Source organism: Mirounga angustirostris, unplaced genomic scaffold (genome assembly GCF_029215605.1).
Source record: "Mirounga angustirostris isolate CCGP_5_RB_7025 unplaced genomic scaffold, mMirAng1.0.hap1 SCAF_1, whole genome shotgun sequence".
Classification (NCBI taxonomy): Eukaryota; Metazoa; Chordata; class Mammalia; order Carnivora; family Phocidae; genus Mirounga; species Mirounga angustirostris.
This window is the reverse complement of record NW_026991709.1, coordinates 194,331,502-194,355,187: the sequence shown is the minus strand read 5'-3', so window position 1 is coordinate 194,355,187 and position 23,686 is coordinate 194,331,502. Positions and strand designations below refer to the sequence as shown.

The 23,686-nt window shown below is 52.1% G+C and overlaps 1 protein-coding gene across 1 annotated transcript in view; it reads left to right on the top strand.

Annotated features, from left to right (window-relative positions):
* Positions 1–23,686, top strand: part of CACNA1D (calcium voltage-gated channel subunit alpha1 D) — a 295,614-nt gene that overhangs the window by 267,343 nt on the left and 4,585 nt on the right. Inside the window, exons 39-44 of the mRNA XM_045862169.3 lie at positions 3,460–3,590; positions 16,650–16,766; positions 17,450–17,817; positions 20,075–20,224; positions 20,506–20,669; positions 23,418–23,539. Coding sequence (XP_045718125.1) covers positions 3,460–3,590; positions 16,650–16,766; positions 17,450–17,817; positions 20,075–20,224; positions 20,506–20,669; positions 23,418–23,539 — 1,052 coding nt within the window. The remainder of the gene's footprint in view (positions 1–3,459; positions 3,591–16,649; positions 16,767–17,449; positions 17,818–20,074; positions 20,225–20,505; positions 20,670–23,417; positions 23,540–23,686) is intronic.

Below are 23,686 nucleotides of genomic sequence, written 5' to 3'. Positions count from 1 at the left end.
GACTGGCCACCTTCTTCACAAACCAGTCTCATCCCAGCATCTTGGGGAGCATAGTCGCATTACTGTGAAGCTTTCTTTCTTTTAATTAGACCAGGAAAAAAAAGGTCCAGAGTTTGGCTCACCATGCTAGTGCCCTCAAAACAGATCAAATTTTAGCTCTGCTAGACTGCTAGTAAAAGCCAAATATCCTTCCGCTTTCTTGGCCTGATAGCTGGGCCTGGCCTTTTCTCTGTATTTCTCAGAAAAGATTGGGGTTTAGGATGACAGGTGTTCATCTATTCCAAAATGGCAGCAGGAGCACAGTGAAACCCGGGAAGGCAGCAGGCCTTAGGGGCTGGCTTGCTGCACTGTTTGAGTGTGTCTTTAGGATGGTGCTCCTCCAGGCCGAACCCCAAGTGCTACTGCGCTGGAGAGGTTTGTGGCAGGCAGGGACTCTCAGGCATTCGCGAACACACTCTGTAGGAGGTGCATGCGGGGCAGGATTTTACTGCCTGCATTCCACCAGTTCTCTCTGTTGCTTCTTTTCTCTTCCAGTAGACCATTGGTTCCCAGCCTCACCCACATTGTGGCACACTTGGAAAATGGCCTCTGGGCCAGCAGATGGCTAGCTCCCAGGGCCGAGGGGCTCAGTGTCCTGCCAGAGCGGCAGATTCCACCAGGCCTCCTGCTCCCCGTGTCTGGGACTGGCCCATGTGGGGCATCAGGGAGCCCCTCACAGGCCTGGTGGCAGTGGGGCAGGGGCCCATCTCGGGAGGCTTTGTAGCTCAGGGTGGTGTGCGGTGCCCCCCCCCCCCGCCCGCCCAGGTCATCACAAGCTTCTGAGAAGGAGGCGGCCCCAGGAGCCAGCCCCAGAGGAGCAGTGGGGAACTGTCCTTCTGCACCGTGGCAGTGCAGGGGCCTGTGGCCTCGGGCATAGTCTGCCTGTCCTCTCCATCACCTGTGCTCAGTGGTCCCCTTGCCCATCTCCGAATCTTGCTCCTGTCCTCTGCTCTACTCTTCAGTCCTCTGCCGTGTCATGGCTCTTCCCCCTTTCTGTAGGAGTCCCCTATTCTCCCAGGGGCTGTCCTTCCTTTGGGCCTCCACTCCTTGATCTGGATCTTTGGCTCCTTTGCCCTGAAGAGCTCAAAAACCTGACCCCATCTCTTTCTCTCCAGGCCTGAGCCCCGACAGCCTCACTGTAACCATTCCTTCTGTCCCTTCCTTTTCTAACCAACTCTAGCTTTGATTTTTCCTGTTCTTGAGAGCTTTCCTCAGCCCAGCCTCAATTAGCTTAGCATCTCAGTGGAGAACACCAAGTGGTGGTCTGCCTCCGCTCTGGAGTGGCCACTCAGGCAGAACCACAGTCAGCCCTCTGCACTGAGCACCCTGCTTCCCCCAGTTCTGGGCCAAAGAGAGCCAAGACCCTCCTGCAAGAGCCTCCTGGGCCCCTCCAGGCCAGCACCATCTGGGCTGAAGGGAGAAAAGGATCAGGCCTGCATTTACGGGAAACATCCCAGTGTGGAATGAGGTGGGCCTTCTGTGAACCTAGTGTTTTTTTCTGGGAGCCCACAGGGAAGACTTGATACCCTGGACTGCAGGGGATAGCTGTGGCACAGAAGGCAGAGGCCCCCTAGGTCCCCCAGGGTTGTCCACTGTGAGCCCACCTCCCGCATGCAGCTCAGTAGAGAGACTTGTACTCTGGGGGAGGCAGCCCCAAAGAAGTAGGTGGTGTGTGGCCAGAGCTGGGCAGTCCCTGAGTGGGCGGTGTGGAGGAAGAGGAGAGCCCACGTTTGGGAGGCCTACTGCCCTGGGCTCACATCCCAACTCAACCGGCCAGGGCAGGTCATTCAACCCCGCTGCATCTGTTGAGGGGAAAGCCATCCCACCATCTCAGAGCTGTTTGTGAAGAGGCCATGACACCCACATGGAGTTCCTCTGGGAACATGGATGCCCAAGAATAGAGGTAGCTAGAAGGTATATACCAGATGTACCCTGGGCAAAATTAGGAGCAGCTTGAGAGCAAAGTAGGAATGAAGTGTTGAGACCTAAATGGTCTGTCCACCTCTCACCTCCTTGCCCATGGGCAGTGCATCATTAGGCTATTTGGACCAGCCTGAGACAGATGTGGGACATAGTTTCACATGCTACCCAAAGCCTTCCTCCCTTTGGTGGCCCTGACACCACTTCAGACTTCTTGGCTGGGGTTCGTGAGGAACACAGTGCTCTTCTCGAGGCCAGCTGCCCCAAGGCATCTTCTTACTCAGTAACACCGAGTGGTTCCTGACAGGGAAGTTTGGAGAGGTGCGTACAGCAGCCCAGCAGTATCCAGATGGGGACGCTTCCCACATGTCATGTTCCACCATCCATTTCAATGGATGGCACCATCAGCAGGCTGCCGGCTCACTGTCATCCAGCCCAGGCACTTCGGACCACCCTAGCATGGGGCCGGGTGCTTCCAGGCCTCCTCTCGGATCATGCTCACAGCACCTCTAAGAGGTGTGGCCCCATTTATAGATGAGAACACAAGCCCCTTGCCCCAGATCCGCATGCAGCTCTTGCAAGTGCAGCCTGGGTACAAGCTCAGCTGTCCCAAAGCCTGAGGGCCAGCAGCCCTTTCTTCTCCCAGCCTCTACAACTTCTGGGGCCCTAAGCTTCTTGCCCAGGGGCCACTGCAGATCTGGGGGCGAGCACCCCAGGGAGAGCAGGTCTGGTGGAGGCCCCTGGGCAAACACATCGTGGTTTACCATGAGACAGCCAGAGCCTCTATTCTGCCTCATGCATCACCTTTAAAATGCTCAGCGGAGTTCCAGTGCCCCAGCGGTACATGCTGGAGTTGTTCCGAACAAAGCAGAAGTAAGCTCAACTTCGAGGTTAGTTGGAGCTGTCACTTGCACTGCCAAAAATAAGCAGTTCTGGATTACAAACAGAGAAATGGCATATGGAGGCTATTGCAACAGAATCACGGGGGCACGTGAAAATCTGGGTTTGCAGCCACTTTCCTGAACCTTCCTCCTCTTCCGAGCTTGTCTGTCACTTTCTGAGGTCTCTGTCTTTATCTCAAAGCATCAGGATTTGGATGGTTAATTGCCTTGGTGTTCATGGTAATTACACATGCAAATCTCTATGCGCAGGGGTAAAAATAGGACCCAGGAAGTCTTTTTTTGTTTCGTAATTTTTATTTTCAGTAAATAACCAAGACAGCACTCCATAGTGTTACTAATACGCTGCTCTAATAAACTCATGACAAATACCGTTTTCTGCAATTTTGAGTATCAGTTCATGGGACTGACTCTAATTTTGAGCCTTAACTGCTTTGCAAAACCTTGCTTTTTGCTAGATTTAGTCTCCCGGGTCCTCAGCCCAGAGCTCAATGCCCTGGGCGCTGTCCCGCCCCGCCCCAGCCCTGGCCCCCAGCGAGAGTTGAGGCTCCTGGTGCAAATGTGCTGATTCGGGAGAGCTCTGTCTGGTCTCTCCGTTTAGATGATGAGGTAACCGTGGGGAAGTTCTATGCCACTTTCCTGATACAGGACTACTTTAGGAAATTCAAGAAACGGAAAGAACAAGGCCTGGTGGGAAAATACCCTGCGAAGAACACCACCATTGCCCTACAGGTGAATTGTCCTTTTGTTTTCTTCTCTTTTCACTAACCATTTTACAAGCTTATTTGAAATACTAGAGAGCTGGCTATTCATGGTTGAGCGGTGCCACAAGGATTTTGTTTAAACTGAGATACCGCACACCCCCCAAAATGCGGACTAGCCATTTCTGGGCTATGAGGTAAGTGCCCCCCTCTCCTTGCTTTGTCTGTTGTGCCCGCACCTGCCATGGCCCGGGTGGCAGGGCCCCCAGGACAGCGGCGGAGGTACAGCCCTGGCAGGCCCCGGGGGGCCAGCGCTGGCCTTGTACCCTGTCTCCTCCCGGCTTCTCCAAAGACAGGGTCCTTAGGCAGGCACCCACCTCCCCCCAGTCCCGGGCTCGGGCCCTAGCTGCCCAGGAAACAGCTTTCCATCTGAACGCAAGTGCTTTGTTTTGTTTCTGTTTGTTTCTTACCCCACTGCTTGTTGGTTTTCAGTCCATTTCAGTAACATCCATCACCTCCTGGTGTGTGTGTGCGTGCAGATGGGTGTGTGTGTGTGCGCGTGTGTCACAGTGTGTCTGTCTCTGTGTATGTTTCCTGACAGCCGTGAGGCTTGCTGTGCAAACGCTGCTCTGTGCCCAGGCCAGCCTCTGGGCCCTCCCCCTGTGCCAGCTCTGGCTCGCCCCAGGCTCCTGGAGTGTGGGTGCGGCTTACAGGAACCTCTGGTTCCAGCCAGGGTCCATGCATTCAAGGATGTAGAACTCTAGGTAAGCCCAGATCTCTGGCACGGGAAGCAGGTGTGTGGAGGAAGGGGGTCACTGTGAAGCTTGCAGGAGGAGGGGCCACGAAGGGAAGTTTGTGAGCGAGCACTGGCAACAGAGAAAGCAGGGTGAAGAGGGAATGAGATGTTAAGAACCAGCAAAAGGGAACTACAGAGGTTGGCAAGCTGCAGAAACACCTGTCCAAACTAACCAAAGCCCCATCGTCTCTGCTACCCACGTGCCTGAAGTCCATCACGAGTAAGATAGAGTTTTTTCCTGTTCATTTGTTTACTTTAAAATGACTTTTATGTCCCTGTTATCATCACGAGTCTTACATTGGGCCCTGTAGGGTATTAGCAGGGTTCAGTGTGGCATAGTCCTTCACTTTTTTCTGGAGAGAAACGCCCAGTGTTGTTTTGTGTTCCAAGCAATGGTGCAGTGAAGGGAGGGCTTATCTGTGAGCTTGCTGCGAGAGAGGACATAAACGTGAATGGCCATGAGTGAGGGCAGATGGGTGCATATGCAGATGGTGGGGTAGTAGATGTCCTTCGTGAGGACACCTCTGCTCTGCCCGACAGCTGCAGAGCCAGGGGAAGCAAGGATGCTCAATCCAGCTGAAGACGATTTCCGATCTTTATTTCTCTGATCACCTGTCCTAAAGGTGGCTCAGTGAACCACAGGCTCAGTCCAGTAGTCCATTGCTGTCTCAGGTTGTGGAATTTGTGAGTAAAACTTTCCCCTCTGGCCCCTCCAGTCTGCAAAAGGGAAAGCCCTCCTCCCGACCACCACTCACAAGTAGCCTTAGAAAGATGAAAGCAAACTGAAAAGATGTGTTTGCAAGTCTGAACAGGTCTGTGGTCCATAGATTATTGGGGGCAGCGTGGCCAAGTTGGGTGCAAGGAGAAGGGGTGATGAATGCACTTCTGAAGGCGCTTCCCTAAAGCGGTCCTGGGCCTGGAGGACTAGACTGGCTGGATTTGGGAGTGTCACGGTCCCCTCCCCCTGCAGGGAACTGCCTGCTATTCTGGGATTCTAGGTGGTGGGGTCCATAGCACTTGATGACTTTTCTTGAGGGGGAAACATACTCTCTCATGGATGGCTATGTCATAACTTCCAGTAACCAAGTTAGCTCTGTGTTAGGAGACCCTTCTGTTTTCTGGGGAAGGCGTGCATGATGACCGCATGAGTAGAGTTCTCCCTTCCCTGAATTCCCAAGACTTCCCAGTCAGATGGCTTCAGTTCCTGCTCTAGTGGCTAGATACAGTGTTTTGATGTTTTAAAACCTGAAAAACAACACATGGCTAAATAATTATCACATTTCATGGATGGGCTTCCCCGAGTCTTTTTAAGTTGCAGTTTCAAATGGTGCTAAAGCTACATTTATAAGTCATGGGGTAAAAGACCAACACATTGCATTACAATAATGTTTTTCTCCTAAACATTTTTCATTTTGTTGTTTGTAGAAAGAGTTTCATTTCCTTGGTGAAATTAAACATTTCCTGTTAGATGATGATACCAGTGCATCTTTACCTGGTTCTGTTGGGAGTTGAGGCTATGACTATAATTTATGTTGAGTACACAGCCTAGAAGATTAAGTTGTGTTCATAATCTTGACTGATAAATTCTGAAAGTGTATTGGATTCTGAAGCAAACATTAAAAATAGAAAATTCTGGTCTCCTTGAAGGATAATTCTAATTACATTTTTGGCCTCCTCTGTTCTAGAAGTGGCTTTAAATGTGATTTGTCACTCTACATTTAATGAGCATGAGGAGGCGCTTCCTTTCTGTGTGATGAAATACTCTGTGATGATACAGCAGTTAGGGACACGGGGTTGAATGGCAGTGGCACCCACAGTGTCACTAGGACAAGTACAAGGACGTGCAAGGAAGCCCCCGATGTGGGCACAGCCTGCTGAGAAGTGGGATGAGTGGCTTCCTCCCACGCCGGGTGTGCCACGTGGCTGACAGAAGGCTTGCCCATGGGAGGTCGAGTGTGAGCGCAGAAGTACAACGTAGGCATGTGCGTGCTTGTGCTGCGTAGAGTGCAATCTGTCTGAGCGGGATCAGAACAGGTCCGCGTTCTCTGCTCCCCATGGAATGGTTCTCAAGGGCACACAGATGCACTGGGGTTTCCAGCCCTGGGGGCTCCATCTGGTCTCCCTCTTTTCAGACCCACTGCGGTGTTCCCTTCTACATGAAGGGGATCCTTGTGTCGGGAGGAGCTCGGCACCCGGTGTCCTCTGGCCTCTGCGGTCTGAATGAGTGTGCAGTTTCCATCTATCCATCCATCTTCATTAAAGCCAGCCTTCTCTCCAACCTTCTCCAGAGGGTCGGAGAGAAGCTGCATCAGGCTGCCTTTTTGTTTTCCTCACCACCCGCCCCCCTCCCCATGTGCCATATCCACTTCAGTTTGACTCCACATTTGCTCTCCCCTCCATTACTGCTACATTGAGTGACCTGCAAGTTTCTGCCAAGAGCAAGTCAATAAAGGAACACAGCCTTGCAGCCTTGAAAATGCTCAGTCCCCTTCCCATCAAACAGCAGTGCCCCATCAGACCTTCCAGATGCAAGATGCAGACATGAATTAGCCCAGTGTCTCATGGATAAAGGGGGAAAAAAAAAAAGATCCCAAAGTGGGAAAAGTTTTGTTCATTTCTTTCAACATTCAAGGATTCTCTTTATGCCAAAGATACTCTGGTGAAATCCGAGGAGACTCTATCCCCCAGTTGTTCCAGATGGGAGTCTGATTATCTTTAATGACAGGAAGACTTTAGAGGGATAGTCTTTTTCTCACCTGTTCTGAGGTTGGGTTTAAGGAGGAAACCATTCTTTCCAGCTGGTAAAGAGTTAGGTGGTTAGGTTTTCTGTGAAAGCCTGCACCCCAGCCAACAGTTGGTGATGTAGGTGCTCGAGTGGAAGGGTGGGTGGTATAAAGAATCCAGCGACTCTTAGTCCCGGATGTGCCCTGATGCGGCCACCTCGGGGAGGCCCAGTGCAGGAGAGGAAGACATGCTCCACAGGCATTTAATCCGTGGAGTAGCGGACACCTGCTACTTAGTTACCTTAGTTTAAAAAGTAGCAAGATATTTTTCTTTTTTTTAAAAAAGCATGAGTCCATTTAAAGCCATAAAAAAAGGCTTTTTCTTTTCTTTTCTTTTTTTAATCTAAGACGAGAACAGATGCTAACAGATGAGATTTCACTGGCTGATTCATTTGTTTCAGATGCTTGAACGGATGCTTTAGAATTTTCTGCCTGAGCTACAGCACCAAGCTCGTTAGTCGGAAGGCGTTTGTGGCTAAGGCCTTGAAAGGGAAAAGTCTCAAGTGGGCTTATTTCTACTGAAACAGCATTTCGGGAGAAATGCAGGAAAAAGCAAACCCAAGGCCCCAGGGAGACCCCTTCCAAGCAAAGCACTCCTCCAGAAGGCGGAAGCAGGGTGTGGCTCATCTGCAGAGCCATGGCCTCCTGTCGCGGATGCTGCTCCCGGTGGTTCTTTTTCATGGAAGGGAACGTGCAAAAGGCTTAACAGTTTTCCCTTCCAAGCAGAGACTCAGAGAAAGGGAAAGAGAGAGAGAGAGCAAAGGAGGGGGGCAGCCGCCCCACAGAGAAATGAAATGAACACAACTTCCTGACGCTGGCCAGTAAAAAAATACCATAATAAAAAGATGAAGCAGACCTGTCTAAGGTGGGCAGCTGACTTTGTTCCAAAGTCCTGCATCCCTAGTTGGCCCGAACTCCCAAAGACTGGCAGGCCCCTCGGCACTGAGCTGACAGAGTTTCTTTTATATGCTAGTCCGCCATGACCTCCTGACCCTCCAGCCCCCACTCTCTGCAGTGACCCAGTTGAGAATGCAGTGGGAAGTGGGCAGGCCAGGAAGCTCAGACACCATTTAAACTAACACATACACCTGCATGCCAAAACCAGTCCAGGTAACACCTCAGGTTCCATCTTAACGTGTCCACGGGAAATACCACCACACCCAAACCTCATCCAACATTGTCCGTCTTTAATTCGTGCTCAAAGCCAGTCTGGGGATGCCTCTTTGGAAGCAGTGTGGTCTAGTTTCAAGGACACTGGGAGTCAGGGAACCTGGGTTCTAGTCTAGCTCCAGCGTTCACTTGCTGCGTGACCTTGGGCAAGACACTTAACCTCTCTGTGCCTCAGTTTCCCCCATCTGTAAAATGGGGGCAATAATGTCGACCTACCTCACAGGGCTGTTGTGAGGAATAGCTAAGTGATTGTAAAGCACTTTGAACGTATAATTGCTTATTATTAAGACTACAACAATAATAATATCATATGCCTGTTTACTACCGGAACTTTAAGAAATTCTTGTTTTTCTTTGATCTCTGTTCTGTTCTGTACTGTAGTTATTCACCAAGGAAGAGAATTCCACCCCTTTTAAGGAGATCTGGGAAATGTATAAAGATGTACACAGGGGTACCTCTGCAGGTTGTGTTTTCACGATCTTACAAATTGTAGACGTTTGCCCGAGAAGTTGCTTCACGAGGGAGTCTGAAATTCTCAGTAGTTGAGGAGCTTGTACATCCAGTGCTGAACCCAAGATACCCAGAGGAGCCAACTAGAGTTTTAAGATCAGTATTCAAAAGTAACTGTAGTATGAAAACTTGAAGTTTCTGAAGTATTTAGAGAAAAGAAGTGTTTACAAGCCCCTTTGGCCTGCCCTCGTCGGTGCAGACCGGAGGCTTTGCGCGTGTGTGCGTGTGTGTGCATGCGTGCGTGCGTGTGTGAGGGGGCAGGTGGAATGCAGCGGAGACAGCCAGCAAGCATGTGGGGAGGCCCTGTTCCTGGCTGGGCTCATTCAAGAGCAGGCCAAGTGGGAAAGTGGCATCCACCATGGGGAAGAGCAGCATTAGTGGAAGTCCTGCAGGCCCATCTGGGGCACAGGTGGCAGGGTCCCTCTCAGCCCTGAGGTCTGTTCCAGTGATGTCTTTTCCACTGTGCCCTTTGGCCCCAGGGGCTCATGTTACCAGTGATCTGGCCTGTCTGCACTGAAGTGGATTCCCTGGCCTCACTTATGGAAACAGGCCCGGCCCCTGATTCTGCTGCCAGTGTGGAGACTGCTGTAAGTCTAGGAGCTCATGGTGGGTTTTATGGATTCTCACAGCAGAGTCCATGGGGCCCAAGAGTGGGTCTGACTTCACACAGCACCCAGGGCAGTGGTGTGCAGGGTGGGGTTGAAAGCTGGCCAGCACACTCTGGTGTGGCCACACCCTTGTGAAGATGAAGCTTCTCTGTACATGCTATTTTAACAGCTGGGGCCCCCTTGCTGACATCCAGCCCCTCTCCAGATCCCTCTGTGATCCAGCAACTAAAAGGCTAATGCCTGGTGTACCAGGGGCCTCTGGAATCTTGCTCTGGTCTGAAGGCCCACTCTGCCCTGATCAGGTAGTGCCTGGGATGCACCACTTATTAAGAGTTTGGTGTATCATGCCTGCAAAGGAGACTGGTCAGCCCCCTGGGCATAGGTGTGGAGCTAATTCACCATCAGATGAATGATCCCTCTGTTTCTGACCCACCCCGATGTCAAGTTTCTTAAACAATGAAGGGCGGTATGTGCTTTCCCCCTGTCTCAGAGGGCCAGGGTGACCAGCTGACTTCTAGATGGAGTCTCCACAGGGTAAAGTCTCGGCAGAACAGCCCCAAGCAATGGGCATGGCAGGTGTTTCCATATGCTTTTCTGCAGTCCTTCCATATAAGAAACAACTGGAAAACGGTGAACGTTCTGGATGGAATTAGGGAATGGTTTCAATGAAATGAGAGACTCTGGCCCCGTAGGGGCCTGGCTGTGTTGCTGAGTGACGGTGCTAGCCATGGCTGCTAGCCAAGGGCAGTTTATGGAAACAGCCAAAAGTCATGAGGTCTGCCTCTGACTTCAACTCAAAAGGGAAACAAAGCTTCCCAGAAACTTGGCGTACGATCAGACTGCAGACACCTCTGTCCTTTCTCTTAAAACCTTGCCAGAAGAGTATAGCTTTGAGTGTGGAAAAGTTGTAAGAGACAACTCAAGTTTATTACCTGAGAATCTTCACAGACTCAGCAAACTTGGTACCCAACACCAGAATCCATGGTGCTAGACTCTTACGCTCCTATATGGAAGACACGATGCAGGCCGGTATCCATCGTAGGGAAACAGATGTAGGGTTGGACACCAGGCTCTTCATAATTACACGTTGTCCTTACAGTGTGGTGTGACCCAACCTAAATTCACAGGATTGTTGGGTACAGGATTCTCTACTTTTTCTGAAAGGCAGGAGATCTTTTTCCTCTGACAATAATAATGATTATTTTCAAAAGCCTTCAAGAAGATATAGAATTACTGAAAAGAAGTTAAGGCAGGTTATATTATGTAGTAGCAGAAGATCTTAATTATTGTGGTGTGTTATTGAATAATACCAACCTAATGACTTCATTAGCCCTAATGTGTCAGTTTTCCACGAGAAGGAACTTGCTAACTAACACCTACTGACAGTTCCAATGTTGGGTAGGTACCTGTGTAAATTCATTCTCCATGGCATACCTCAGACCTAAGAGAGGTGGCTATTTGGGGTAATGGGAGGGTATGTCATTCTAAGCCACGGTGAAGGCAACCCATTAACAAGTGCCAAAGGCTAGCTCAGAGAAGCCAGAGGAAGGACATTTCTTCCGTAAGTAGAGAAAGTCAGCAGAATCCCAGGAATCGTAGATGAGGTGAAGGGGCCAGTGCCTGAGGAAAGGTTGGTGCTGCCCGTCTGGGGCTGAGTTATCAGCTGTTCTCAATCTTCAGGGTCTCTTTTATGTTCTTAAAAATAATTGAGGACCCTTGTATATCAGTATTTACATTAGAAATTAAAACTGAGAAATTTTTAAAATACAGAATATACACGTACAAAGATAGCAGGGAGGTGACATCCTCACATGTCATGGAGCCTTTGAAGAACCCCACTGTGCTCTGAGAGAATGCGTGTATAAGGCAAAGAAGATACTAGTATTGTGCAAATTACAGTCCCCTCGTGGGCCCCTGGAAGTGTCCCCGGGCCATGCTTTGAGAACTGCTACTCTAGGGAAATGATCCCATATCCCCGCTAAAGGAAAAGGGTGCTGGAGCCTTTTTATGATCTCCCTGGTGAGGGAGCCTCCTGCGTTGAGCACTGTCCCCACCAGAACTTTTCTGTCCTCCCCGGTGCCACGCCAGTCCCAACCCACTCACCTAGACACAGAGCTGCCTGTGCCCTCTATGCCCAGCGAAGTTCAGACTGAGAGTGGAACCCCACATCTCACTGCCTGTGCTGATCTGGAGGAATGGGGGTCTGAGTTAGTGTGTGACAGACCGTGTTTTAAAGATCACCACTCCTCAGAGCGGCCCATCCGAGACAAGGATGTGTGATCACTGGTCATTTCCATGTGGCCTTAGTGATACAAGAGCTCTGCTAAGTTAGTTGGAAGAAGGTTAAACTTGAGTGGGGTCACAGTCATTAAGTGAGCACACAATTCAGACTTGATCCCAGCCCTCTTTCCCATAGACTCAACAACTTTGTCTTGGTGGTGGCCTGGGTGAGGCCAGCAGGGCCTCATGGGAACCACAGGCCTGGGGACCTGAGTCATAGCTGAGCCTTCGCTAGGTAGGGCAGGCCACTCAACCAAATGGGGATAATCCTGGCCTTCCGGGATGTAGTGGGGTAAAGGTTGGGAGATTGTTATGACAGCTACAGAGATGCTAACAGACTAGAGCTCCTGATTTAAGGTATCTGCTGAGCTTAAATTGAAGTAATACTCTGTTATCAGGAAACTCGCAGGAATTTCAGATTCTGGTGTTAAACTTCAGCCAAGAATAGAGGTTGCTCAGAGAGCTCTGTGAGATTGTTCACAGGGAAATGTCATAGGTCCCTTTAGGTAATTTTAAGAAAGCCTTCCTTAACCTTTCGAAGTGGTGGGAAATTGATGTGTGTTGCTGAGCGCAGCCCCAAGAGGAACTTCTGTGGTGACATTACAGCTGACTTTTCAGTGAGGGTCAGAATCCCCGTGGGTGGCCCACGGAGTGCCGTGCTCATGATTCTCACCCTGGATGCATGACTCAAGAACTGTGCGTAATGGACACAAAGCTACACTGTCACATTTTCCCTGGAGGAAAAGGAGGACAAAAGAAGGGGTGTGCCCATATGTGTTGTGTATGTGGAGGCGGTGGGGGACAGCTTGTAGATGGGCTGGTTTATTCTCTAAGAGCTAAACCTCCAGTTCGTTCTTCTGATGGAGCTAGTTCGGAAACCGTGCCCTCTGATTGGGTAGGGCTGAATCCCACGAAAGGGTTCACCAGCACTTGCCCTTCAGGAGATGAGTGTGCAAGGCCAGGCCTGGCTGAGCGAAGCCCGTGATGAAGAGCAGGCTCTGCCGGACAGGGGCTCGCTGGCTGGAGTCTGAAAGCCTGGCACTCACATCCAGAGATGAATGGCCTGGCCGGGTCCGACTGGAGACTCACATCTCTTATCTCCACTGTTACAGTGTAGGTTCAGGAGGGGTTCTGGCCTTTGTCTGGGCTTGCTGTGCCGCTGAGAGCCGGCAGCTCCTGGTGGGTCTCACGGAGCTAGCTTAGGAAGGCGACGAGGGCAGGATCTCTCACACACCCAGGTAGGAAAATCTGACCCTAAGAGTGGGCAAGAGAAAGGAAGGTAAACGAATGTTCCTATTTGATGTTCAAATACCATATTTTTATGCTATTGCTTCAGAGATACTTAGATTTTGTAGTTTGGTTTTTGTTTTTGTTTTTGTTTTTTTTGGTGACTTAATTATCTATGGAGTAAATATCTACAAAATTCCAATTAAATGGTGTCTAAAATTTAAAGCAGCAGTCTGCAGGCAAAGCGCCAACATTTCTTTTTTTAAAATATATTTATGATACCATCTAGCATTTAAAAATCAACCAGAAACTAGGCTTGATTCTGTTTAATATTTTATATGATTGGACATCTTAAAAATGTTTCTATTTTATAACAATTCTGTGTTTATTCAAAACCATAATTCTACTGTGATGTTAATGGAATGACTTTATACGGCTTTAATTATGTTGGTTTAAGTGCTAATGACCAAGTTTCAAATTAAAGTAGTACTTTGCCGATAGAGGTAGACACCGATATGAAAAATGAAAGAACAGCTCATTTTACTGATTGTAAAGTGTTTATTTCAAGGGAAAAGAATGTTCTTTTTCTTAGGACTGTGGAAAAAAGTAATTTTTCCAAGAGTTTAAGATAGTTTTCTGGGATCAGAACTCATGCCTATGGAAATTTTGGAGCAGACTAAGCTACCTTTTAGCTTGATGTGTGTGCTAGAAAAATTTCATTATCATGTTTTGTGATATGTAATAAATTCAGGGTGCTGTGTTTAAGCTTCATTTCAGTTCAAGTTTGGGAACCTCTGTTTCCCGCCTTCCCAGACCTGGCAGACAACCCACCCCAGGCACCACCACCCCCGGACACCCCACCCCTGACACCCCCCCCGCCGGTAGACACCCCACCCCTGGTACCCCCCGGCAGATACCCCACTCCTGGCACCCTCACCTGGCAGACACCCTACCCCTGCCACCACCCCTCGGCATGCCCCATCCCCCCTGCGTCCTTCCCCAGATCCCATGTGAAAGAGTCAGGTCAATCCCGGACTTTTAGAAGATGTGTTTCTTCCTGCGTGGTGTGAGCAAAACGTAACCATGATTTCTAAACCTCTGCTTTCATGTCGAGGAAGAGTGATGCTTTTTATCCTCCTCTAATGTCTCTTTAATAAATATGTTGTCATTATTTGTCCTCAGAAGGGGCCTCTTGAGCCACCTCTCAGTTTTCTCCATGATTTATGTTGCAAACAAATTCTCTGTCCTGTGTCTGTTCACCACACTCTCCTGATCTTGTGTACCATCGAAGACCTGCTGGAGACCATTTTTGTTTTTCTTATGCAATTATGTTATATGTGTATTTCAGTGAAATGTCAACCCGCCAACAGTGGATGATGTTAAAAATTATCCAAATAAATAGTTTTCTATTTCTTTTAATCAGACCTAGTCCAAATTGTTGAATGACAGTGAATAGGATTATCTGTTTTTTTTTTTTTTTTCAAACTCAGGGGTATTCCAAGCCCGTGGTGCCTCGTGAGATGGGCTCATATATATAATTTACCTGGGGGTGTTGACTTAGTGCTTTGTCACCTATGTTTATCTTATAGACACGACAGCAGGTGTCTCAAACCTGGTCTTTGATTTGGGAGCCTCAGATCTGCCTTTCCTCCAGTGATCCAAAACCAGACAATGAAATCCTGGCTTAGCTAATCTTCCCTTGATGACTGTGCTCTGGGAAACACTGAACGAATGAGCTGCAGGCTGTTCAACGCTGCTGGGCTGGACCTTCCTGCACAGGCCCGCAGCTCTGGGTGAAAAAGCTCTCCCCCACTGGACATTAGCGTCGCCTTCTCGATGTTTCCAAGAGAATGGCAAGTGGGTCCGCGTCTAAGCCAGACGATTCCCCTGGCTCAGATGTGCCAGACTTGGGGATCCTGAGCGAGGGAAAGCGTGTGTGTGCACCTACATGAGCGTGTATGTGTATGCTTGTGCGCGTGCAGCTCGTGCCTGTGGTCAGAGGGACAGGAGAGTGAGAGGTAGCCTCACTGACCATACCACGAACTATTCTGGGTTTGGTGGCAGGACACATGTGTCTTTCCCCAACGAGACCACAGCATTCCTCGCCAGGAACCTGAGAGCTCTGAATCCAGGCAGCTCTTGCACACCCACAATTCATGAAATGGAAAGACACCCCCCGCCCCCAGCCCTGCTCCTCTATTCAGAGAATGGATCATATCAGACCTAGCCTGGTATACCATTTTTAACAGCATTGTCTCCTATGGAGGAGGAGGCTGTTTTCACAGGAGCTTCTTAGGAACTTCCCGTAGGACTTTACTTTCTAAATTACCATCACTACCACTGGCTTCTGCAGAAGACCAGTTGTGAGCATTCCCACACCAGGGGGGCCAGCCTTGTGGGACCTGGCCAGACCGTGGCCACTATCCCCACCAGCCCCTCCCCTCCCAACTCCCTGCTGCTGGGGGTTGTGGAGGAAGGGCCAGGAAGTGGTCCCCTCCCCTGATGCCCCACCTCTAAGCCCAGTTGTTCCCTGCTGACCACTGTGATGTAGTGTGCAGATCAGCCCTGTGCAGCCAGGACTCAGACAGTCTCCGCTGTGGCAGAAGGACTGCCAGCAAATGAGAGGGTCCTGCCCAAATATAGGACAGGGGGCACTTAGGCCTGGTGGCAGGGAGGAAATGCCTCTTTGAGATGCCAGTCTTTTTGTGGAAAAGGATGAAGTGGCTATACCGTTCCTATTAGTCTTTAAGTCAGCATGCTGTTTTTCTTCAAATTGTCAGAACAGAACTTTCTCAGAGCCAGCAACTCATCCCTCCACATGTATAGCAGAATCATCTCTGGTGTTTCCCTAACAAAGCTGGGAACAACAGAAGGGCGTCTCCCAGGCCCTGTTCCAGTGGAACCCAGGGCCCAGTGTAAGGAAAGCCAACCGTGAGGGCCTTAGGCAAAGGACTGTGTCTGTGAGGGGCCAGGAGGGGTCACCTGGTGGGTCCCACACAGCCTCCAGAGGCTGGTGAGCCCTTTTCAATGTGTTGTGGTCTTCAAGAGGATGATCCAGCTGTTGGCAAGCTCTTGGCCTGACCCTCCAGGGCACCACGGATGGCCACGGAGGCTGGCGCTGCACAGCGGCCCGGGTCTGTGTGCGTGTCGACCCATTCCGTCATGGTCCTGAATGTGCTGGTGATTGCAGTGTGTGCACCTGTCACTCCCTCGTTCCCATGGCTTTCTTGCAGAACCGGTGGCCCCGCTGGCTGCTTGGTCAGCTTGCCCCCTCATACCCGTACTTAGGTCATGGCCAGTGAGTCCTGGCCACCCTCCCCATCGAGTGGCTGGGTTGTGCTCCTGGCCCTCTCTGGGGCTCTAGGAGAGGACTCTGCAGGCCCTCCTTCTGTAGACTGTCATTTGGATGCAGGCATGTGCTCTTGGCCATGGCAGACACTGTTCCCTGACAGTTGGGCTATGTGAGAAGGAAGTGACTGGGTCGGAGGCCTTGAGCACCCTAGTCTAGGACCGTCTGGAACTCCTGACCACACCCTTCAACCCCGGGGCTTCAGGGACCCTTCAGTTACATTCACACGGGTAGTCACTCCCATGGGTTGCCCTTTGGAGAAAGCTTCCCTCGCCACAGCTGAATCAGGCAGGAGCAGAGCCAGGACCCAGGCTGGGCCCAGCGCACCCATATTGTCTAATCCGTTTTGCCATTTTTGTTGATCTAGGCAGGATTAAGGACACTGCATGACATTGGGCCAGAAATCCGGCGTGCTATATCATGTGATTTGCAAGATGACGAGCCGGAGGAAACAAAACGAGAAGAAGAAGAAGATGTATTCAAAGTAATTATTCCACGCCTAGCTACACACTGGCCACTTGGAGATAGCGGGGCAGGACTTCAGTTTGGGCAGTCGGTGATCCACAAAAGAACCTGGAGAATGCACGCCAGCACCCGGGCCTAGAGGGGCTCACGGACCATGCTCTCCCCACAGCAGACCTTCGGCACCTCCTCTAGGGCCAGGCCTGCTCCTGCCCTGAGCTGGCCCCTCTGTCCCACGCTGGCCGCTTCAGAGGAGCCTGGCCACAGCTGCTTGGCCAGTGTGGCTGAGCCTCCTGAGTCCCGCTAGCAGCTGCCCACCTGTGTTACCCCCTTCTTCCCTGGGCTGGCCCTCAGCACCCCTAGCCCAGAGAGCATGCCTCCTGTCCAGCCTCAACTGCTGGGGGCTGCCAGTCAGCCTTGCTGGGTATAAGTCACCTCAACTTGGATCGACGTGAAGAGCACACTCGTGTGACAGCCAAGAGCTTGCTTCCCAGCTCAGGGATCGGTAACCTTCCTCATTTCAGGGGGACCAGCTGCCACACAGACACATCCGCCCTGATCTGTGAGACACTCAGATTGTTTTTACAGGGATCCTACGGAGCTTACCTAGAATTTGTGTTTCGTGTAGAAAAAAATTACCTAACAAAGCTAGCCTGCATCAAATACTTGTTAAATTACCTGGTGTTGTCTCCCATTATTTTGCAGAGAAATGGTGCCCTGCTTGGAAACCATGTCAATCATGTTAATAGTGATAGGAGAGACCCCCTTCAGCAGACCAATACCACCCACCGTCCCCTGCATGTCCAAAGGCCTTCAGTTCCACCTGCAAGTGATACTGAGAGACCGCTGTTTCCTCCAGCAGGAAATTCGGGGTGTCATAGCCATCATAACCATAATTCCATAGGAAAGCAAGCTCCCAGCTCAACAAATGCCAATCTCAATAATGCCAATATGTCCAAAGCTGCCCCTGGAAAGCGGCCCAGCATGGGGAACCTTGAGCATATGTCTGAAAATGGGCATCCCTCCTCCCACAAGCATGACCGGGAGCCTCCAAGAAGGTCCAGTATTAAAAGGTAACCTTTAAAATGTGTTTGCACTTGGTGACGTAGTGTCTGCGCAAGGCGCTGCTTTCTCCCCAGTGCTCTGGCACACACGGGAGATGCTCAGGAGGCCCTGACCCTCGAACCCGTGAGTGCCGTGAGCTCATGGCCTCATCAGGCACTAGCCAGTGACGAACCCAAAGGATAAAGGGCCACCAGCCATCCTGTGTCCTGCCAAAGGGGATGCCCCTTCAAATGGCAGCAGTTGCTGTGAACTCTGCCTTCCCCAGTGGTGCCAACATACTTTGGGACAGAGGTTGGCAACGTTTGTAAAGGGCCAGATGGTAAATATTTTAGGCTTTGGGCACCATACAGGCTCCATTGCAGTGACCGAGCTCTGCTCTTGTAGAGAGAAAGCAGTCATAGACTGTTTAAATGCATGAGTGTGGCTGTGTCCCAGTAAACCTTTATGGACACTGCAATGTGAGCTTCACGTGGTCCCACATGGTGTAATATTTTTCTTCCTTTGAGTTTTTTGCACTCCTTTAAAAGCGTAAGAACTGTTCATAGCTCATGGACAGTATATGGCCCATAAACCATAGTTTGCTGACCTCTGCTCTAGGAACTAGCCTGATAATCTGCATTTTAAATTTTATTGGAAATACTTAACTTTTATCTTCTCCCTCCCTCCCTCCCATGTTATGCCTTTCCTGGATAGAACCCGCTATTATGAAACTTACATTAGGTATGTGCTCATTGCCTGTGTTTGTGTGTTAAATACTCTGTGTTGTGAGTGTGACCAGCTGGCCTCTCAGTGCTGGGAGGGATGAGAACTTCCTTTCAGGCAGCAACCTCATAGGATAGTGGAGCTTGGGGCTATGGGCTCCAGAGGCAGAGGTGGTTGCTTCTTTCTTCCCTCCTTCCCTTCCTTCGTTTCCTTCCTCCTTTCCTTCCCATCCCCTCCTCTCTCTTTCTCTCTCTCTTTCTTTCTCTCTTTTTTTTTAAGATTTATTTTAGAGAGAGAGAGCACGTGCAAGCGGCGGGTAGGGGCAGAGGGAAAGGGAGAGAAACTCAAGGAGGTTCTTTGTTGAGCACAGAGCCCGACGCAGGGGTGCGATCTCATGACCCTGAGATCATGACCTGAGCTGAAACCAAGAGTCAGATGCTCAACCAACGGTGCCACCCAGGCGCGCTAGTAGTTGTTTCTTTCTAAGCAAAGGAGCTTTTAGGTCCATATGTGCATAGACTGTGTCATCCTCCAAGGACTAGTATTCCCACGCCAGTGTGCCCATGGGCTAGCCCCTGCAGGCACACCCCGTGACCGCCGTGTGGGGAGAGCCCACTGTGCGCTCCCGGGCGCCTGGCCCTGGGAGGCCGGTGCTACCTGCCTCTGCTGGCTGGGTTCACGCCTCTTGTGGGGGCTTCATAAAAGCATGGCCCCAACCTCCTGAAGACCAGGGACCGGGTCTTCTCCTTGGTCTCCCCTGCAGCCCTCAACATATGTGCAGTGTATCCTGCTCCGTATTTGCTGACCCGGGTTGTATGGTCAGCGGGATGATCATTTTGTTGGGGACAGAGAGGCTGGGTCTCCTAGTTTAATTATATCAAGTGCAACCTGCTGCTCAGGAGCAACTTGAGAGAATGAAGAACTTGGAGGGAGCACTGTCCTCTCTTTGGAGAGAGTCGATGTAACAGAGCCTGGCTGGCTTTCCTGAGAACTGAGGCCAGGATAGCAGCTTTCAGGGAGATAGCACAACAGTCTTGCCATGTGGGTAGGGCCGTCTTTGAAAACTTGGCAGGTGTCATGCATGTGAGTCTCCCCGGGGACACCATATCCCAAACTCTTGTCACCTTTTCCTGGGTCAGAGGTAGTGGGAAACTGGTCAGGGAGCCTCTTTGTTCCAGAGCCTAAAGTACACGGGCCAGAGGAGGAAGGAGCAAGGATCAGAGCAGGTGGCCTGGGAGCCCAGCGTATTCTCCCTGGGACTGCCGATCGCTGCAGGCCTCTAGGTCCATTTCCTTGTTCTGTTCCACCAAATGACACCCACTCCTTTGGCTCCATGGCCCCTGAGCATGGTGGTTTGGCACCAGCATTGTGCAAGGTAGTGAGAGAGCGGCCCCTTCCCAGCACGCGCACATGCTCATACACACAGCTCTGCCACCAGAGGCCTGAACGGTCCAGTCCTGGGGACACCAGGGAGAAGCTGGGGGCACGTGGGCCCGGGGTGCTAGCAATGCACCGAGGCCCAGCTGGGTGCTCAGGGGCTCGGGCCCTCTCTCACCACTGTAGGTCTGACTCGAGGGATGAGCAGTTCCCCACTATCTGCCGGGAAGATCCAGAGATCCGTGGCTACTTCAGGGACTCCTGCTGCTTGGAGGAACAGGAGTATTTCAGCGGTGAGGAGGGCTTTGAGGATGCCTGCTCGCCGACCGGGGCCAGGTGAGCAGCTCTGTGGCTCTGGCTGACGTCAGGAGGCCTGGCTCTCTCCTGCCCCTCATACTCTGCGGCAAGGGCCCGCCTGTACGACACCTGGACTTCTCCCAGGGCCCTGAATCTTCCATGAAGCTGAGGACTGACTGCCTGGCTCTCAGCCAGTCGGGGTGTCTAGGAAAGCTGGGGAGAGGACTGTAGTCATGGGGCTGTCTGAGCTAAGAGATAGGGCTTGTTAGCAAAGATCTCATGTGCCCCTTACGCTCTCTCCTCGCCTTTCTCACCCCCAGGCAAAACTACAGCTACTACAGCCGATACCCAGGTGGCAGCTGGGACTTCGAGCGGCCCCGAGGCTACCATCACCCCCAAGGCTTCTTGGAGGATGAGGACTCGCCTGTTTGCTATGATTCCCGGAGATCTCCAAGGAGACGCCTACTACCTCCCACCCCGACATGTGAGGCCAGATTTTTTGTTTTAGGTGAAGCCTCCCAGAGAACAGTATGCTCCTTCCCCAACCCCGGCCCCGAGGAAGTGTGACAGATGTGGTCGTGCCGTGCTAGGGACTGTCCTCCGTCCACAAGACCAGCCCCCTGGTTGGAGACCCTATCGGTATCAGCTCTTCCTTCTGGCTCATCCGTGTCCCACGTGATTGAGCTCAAACCACTTCCGGGCCATTTTGACTCTGAGCACAGAGAAAGGCAGCATGTGGTCCTAAGCGTGCTCAGTACGTGGTATCTGATGAGGGGTTTTCGTGCACATTATCGTTGCCTTGGAGCCTGGGGTTCATCATGTGGGGTAGGCACGATGTGCAGCGTGGGGTTCTCAGGCCCTCTCTGTGGACAGGGTAACTGACCCTCAGAGGGCGGAAGTGAGCAGCCCCGGTGCAGAGCTGGACCTGAGCCCAGGCCTGTCCCACCAAGCACCACCACCCCCCCGCCTCTGGGGGGCCCCTGGGGACTCTTGGTGTCCATCTCTGCCCAGTTCCCACCAGGGGCTTCCCCTCTTACCATGTTTCAGCCAGTGCCCTTGCTCACGGGGCAGGTGTTGGGTCCACGCCCCCATCCTGGGGCTGGAGGAGTCCCATCCCGCTGAGAAGAGGCAGGGGGCCAGCTGTTTCCCACCTGGTTTTCTTACGCCGGTGGCCTAAGCAGGGCTGCAGGAGATGTGGCTCACCCCCAGTGAGGGACTTGGCCTGGGGTAAGAAATGACGCCGTGACCCCTGCCAGCTCCTGGCCAGGCAGTTGGATTTTGCACATGGGGGCATTTTGGTGACGGTTAAAGAATATCCGTTCCTGGTGTTTCTGAGGAATGGCGCATATTTCTGAGCAGGACTCCAGTCAGCAACCAAAAATAGCCAAGACACATTGGCTCTGAGTCCGCTGACTCTGTGTGCAGTAACCAGTCCAGCTGGGTGGTGCCTAGGGCCCTCTCCTCTCTGCTGCAGTCTCAGCCCTGCTGGGGAGTGTCATCAGACCCATTTCCATAGTTTATATTTCATTCTGCAGCCCCAAACACATGCTGCCGAACAGAGCAATTCTGAGCTCCCTGAATATGGGGCGACACGTGGGTGAGCCCGGCAGAGGCCCCCTTGTCTGTGGACTGCCCTGCCCTCTCTGGACCCTCCCTGTGCCCTACGGTGGCCACATTAATGCCCACCATTCAGAGGCACTACCCGAGTGAAGTGAGGAACCCCAGTGGGCCAGAGCAGATGCCCTCTTTATCTGTAAGGGCAAATCAATAAAACGTATTTTATTTGCTTTGCTGCCCATCGCTTCCGACCTTGGGCAGGGGAAGGTGGATGTCTTCTGCCTGTGTTCTCAGCAACAGTAGAATTCCTTTCTCTGTCAGAGTTGGTTGTCTGCACAGCAGACAAGATGATCAGTGTATCCAGGGACGGATTTTCAAAACCAAAAGGCACTACCCGAATGAGAGAGATGGTGGTTTCCTCTCCTGGCTCCGAGCCTCTGGCCCTGGCCGGCTGCCCCTAGGAGGGTCCTCAAGGGTGTGCCGACGAGGGAGGCCCCTGTGTGGTGCAGGGAGGCCAGCCTGTCCGATGAGGACAGCAGCTGTCGTGCAGCTCTCTGTGTCCCGCGGAGGCGACTCGAGGAGGAGGCGGCGGTCCAGCACGCCCCATAGGGGCGCCTCAAGCCTGCGTGGCCGGGGCTGCTGGTCTGTTCTCCCCGCACTGGGCAGGGTCAGCCCAGGGCTCAGCCCAGTCTTCCCACACTTTTAGATTAGAGCGCTCACAGAACCTGGTTCCTGCCGCTCTGTGTGACTCCCAGGAGGCCTGGGCGGCTCGCCCGTTTTCCAGTACAAGAATCCGGGGGGTGGAGTTTTGCCGGGCCGTGAGAAATGCCCTGGGATCTTAGGAAGCAGAGGCTGAGGAGACCTGGCTCCTGCTTTGCAAACTGTCAGTAAGGCCCCCATGCCGTGTCTCTAGGGCCAGCACCCTCGAGGCTGGACCTGTCCCGGGGCGGGGAGCGTCTGGCCTGTGCTTGGGGGCCCAGAATTCAGACCGACCTCCTGGGCCCTGTGTCCTGTGAAGCCACAAACTCGGGACCTCTTGTCATTGCTCAGCCTGTGCACGAGCCTCTGTTTTGAGTAGCTGATAATGAGACAGCCGTGTTCTCTAACATCAGAGGTGTTCTTTTCCGGTTTTGCCTTCAGGGCTAGAGAAGCTGGGTCTTCCCCAACCAAAGGATTTGCTGCTTACCTGGTTGAGCGGATAGCAAGTCACTCCCCTTAAAGCAGGTATAAGCATGGGAGCACCAGCAAGATGCCGGGGGCCCCAGAGACACATAGGATGCCTGCAGGGAGAGAAGGGGGCAGCAGCAGGTGTTTGCAGGATTCTAGAACGACGTTGTGTTCTTGACCTGAGTGCTGTGTTCCCCACAGTGTGTGTACAGGGCCAGGGGCGTCCAGTCAGAACAGGTGCCCTCTGGAGCTTTCAGCTCCGCCCCATGAGAACAGGCACTACGTTTGCAAGGAACCAACTTACACCTACTAAAAACATCCCTCAGTTGGGCAGCTTCTTCATCCTCCCGAAGGTCCAAGACCTCACTACCTAATACTTCTCCTTGGATGTGTGACTTGCTTCCTCTTGGGCCCCCCGCCGAGTGTCCAGGGGCCCACCCTGACCCCAGAGCCCCGGGGGCCCCACAGAGCCCCTGTTGCACAGCTGTCACTGTGCTTCACTTCTCAGCCCACCGGAGATCCTCCTTCAACTTCGAGTGCCTGCGCGGGCAGAGCAGCCAGGAGGACGTCCCGCCGTCCCCCGCCTTCCCCCACCGCACAGCCCTGCCTCTGCACCTGATGCAGCAACAGGTGAGCCTGCCCACCTGGCCTTGACACCACAGGCCCAAGGGGCCGCCTGTGTGGGACCCACCCTGGGGCCACCCACTTCCCTCGGGCTGCCAGCAGCAGGAGGGAAGGAGAGAACCTTCACAGACACTCTGGTTCAATCCTGGAGCA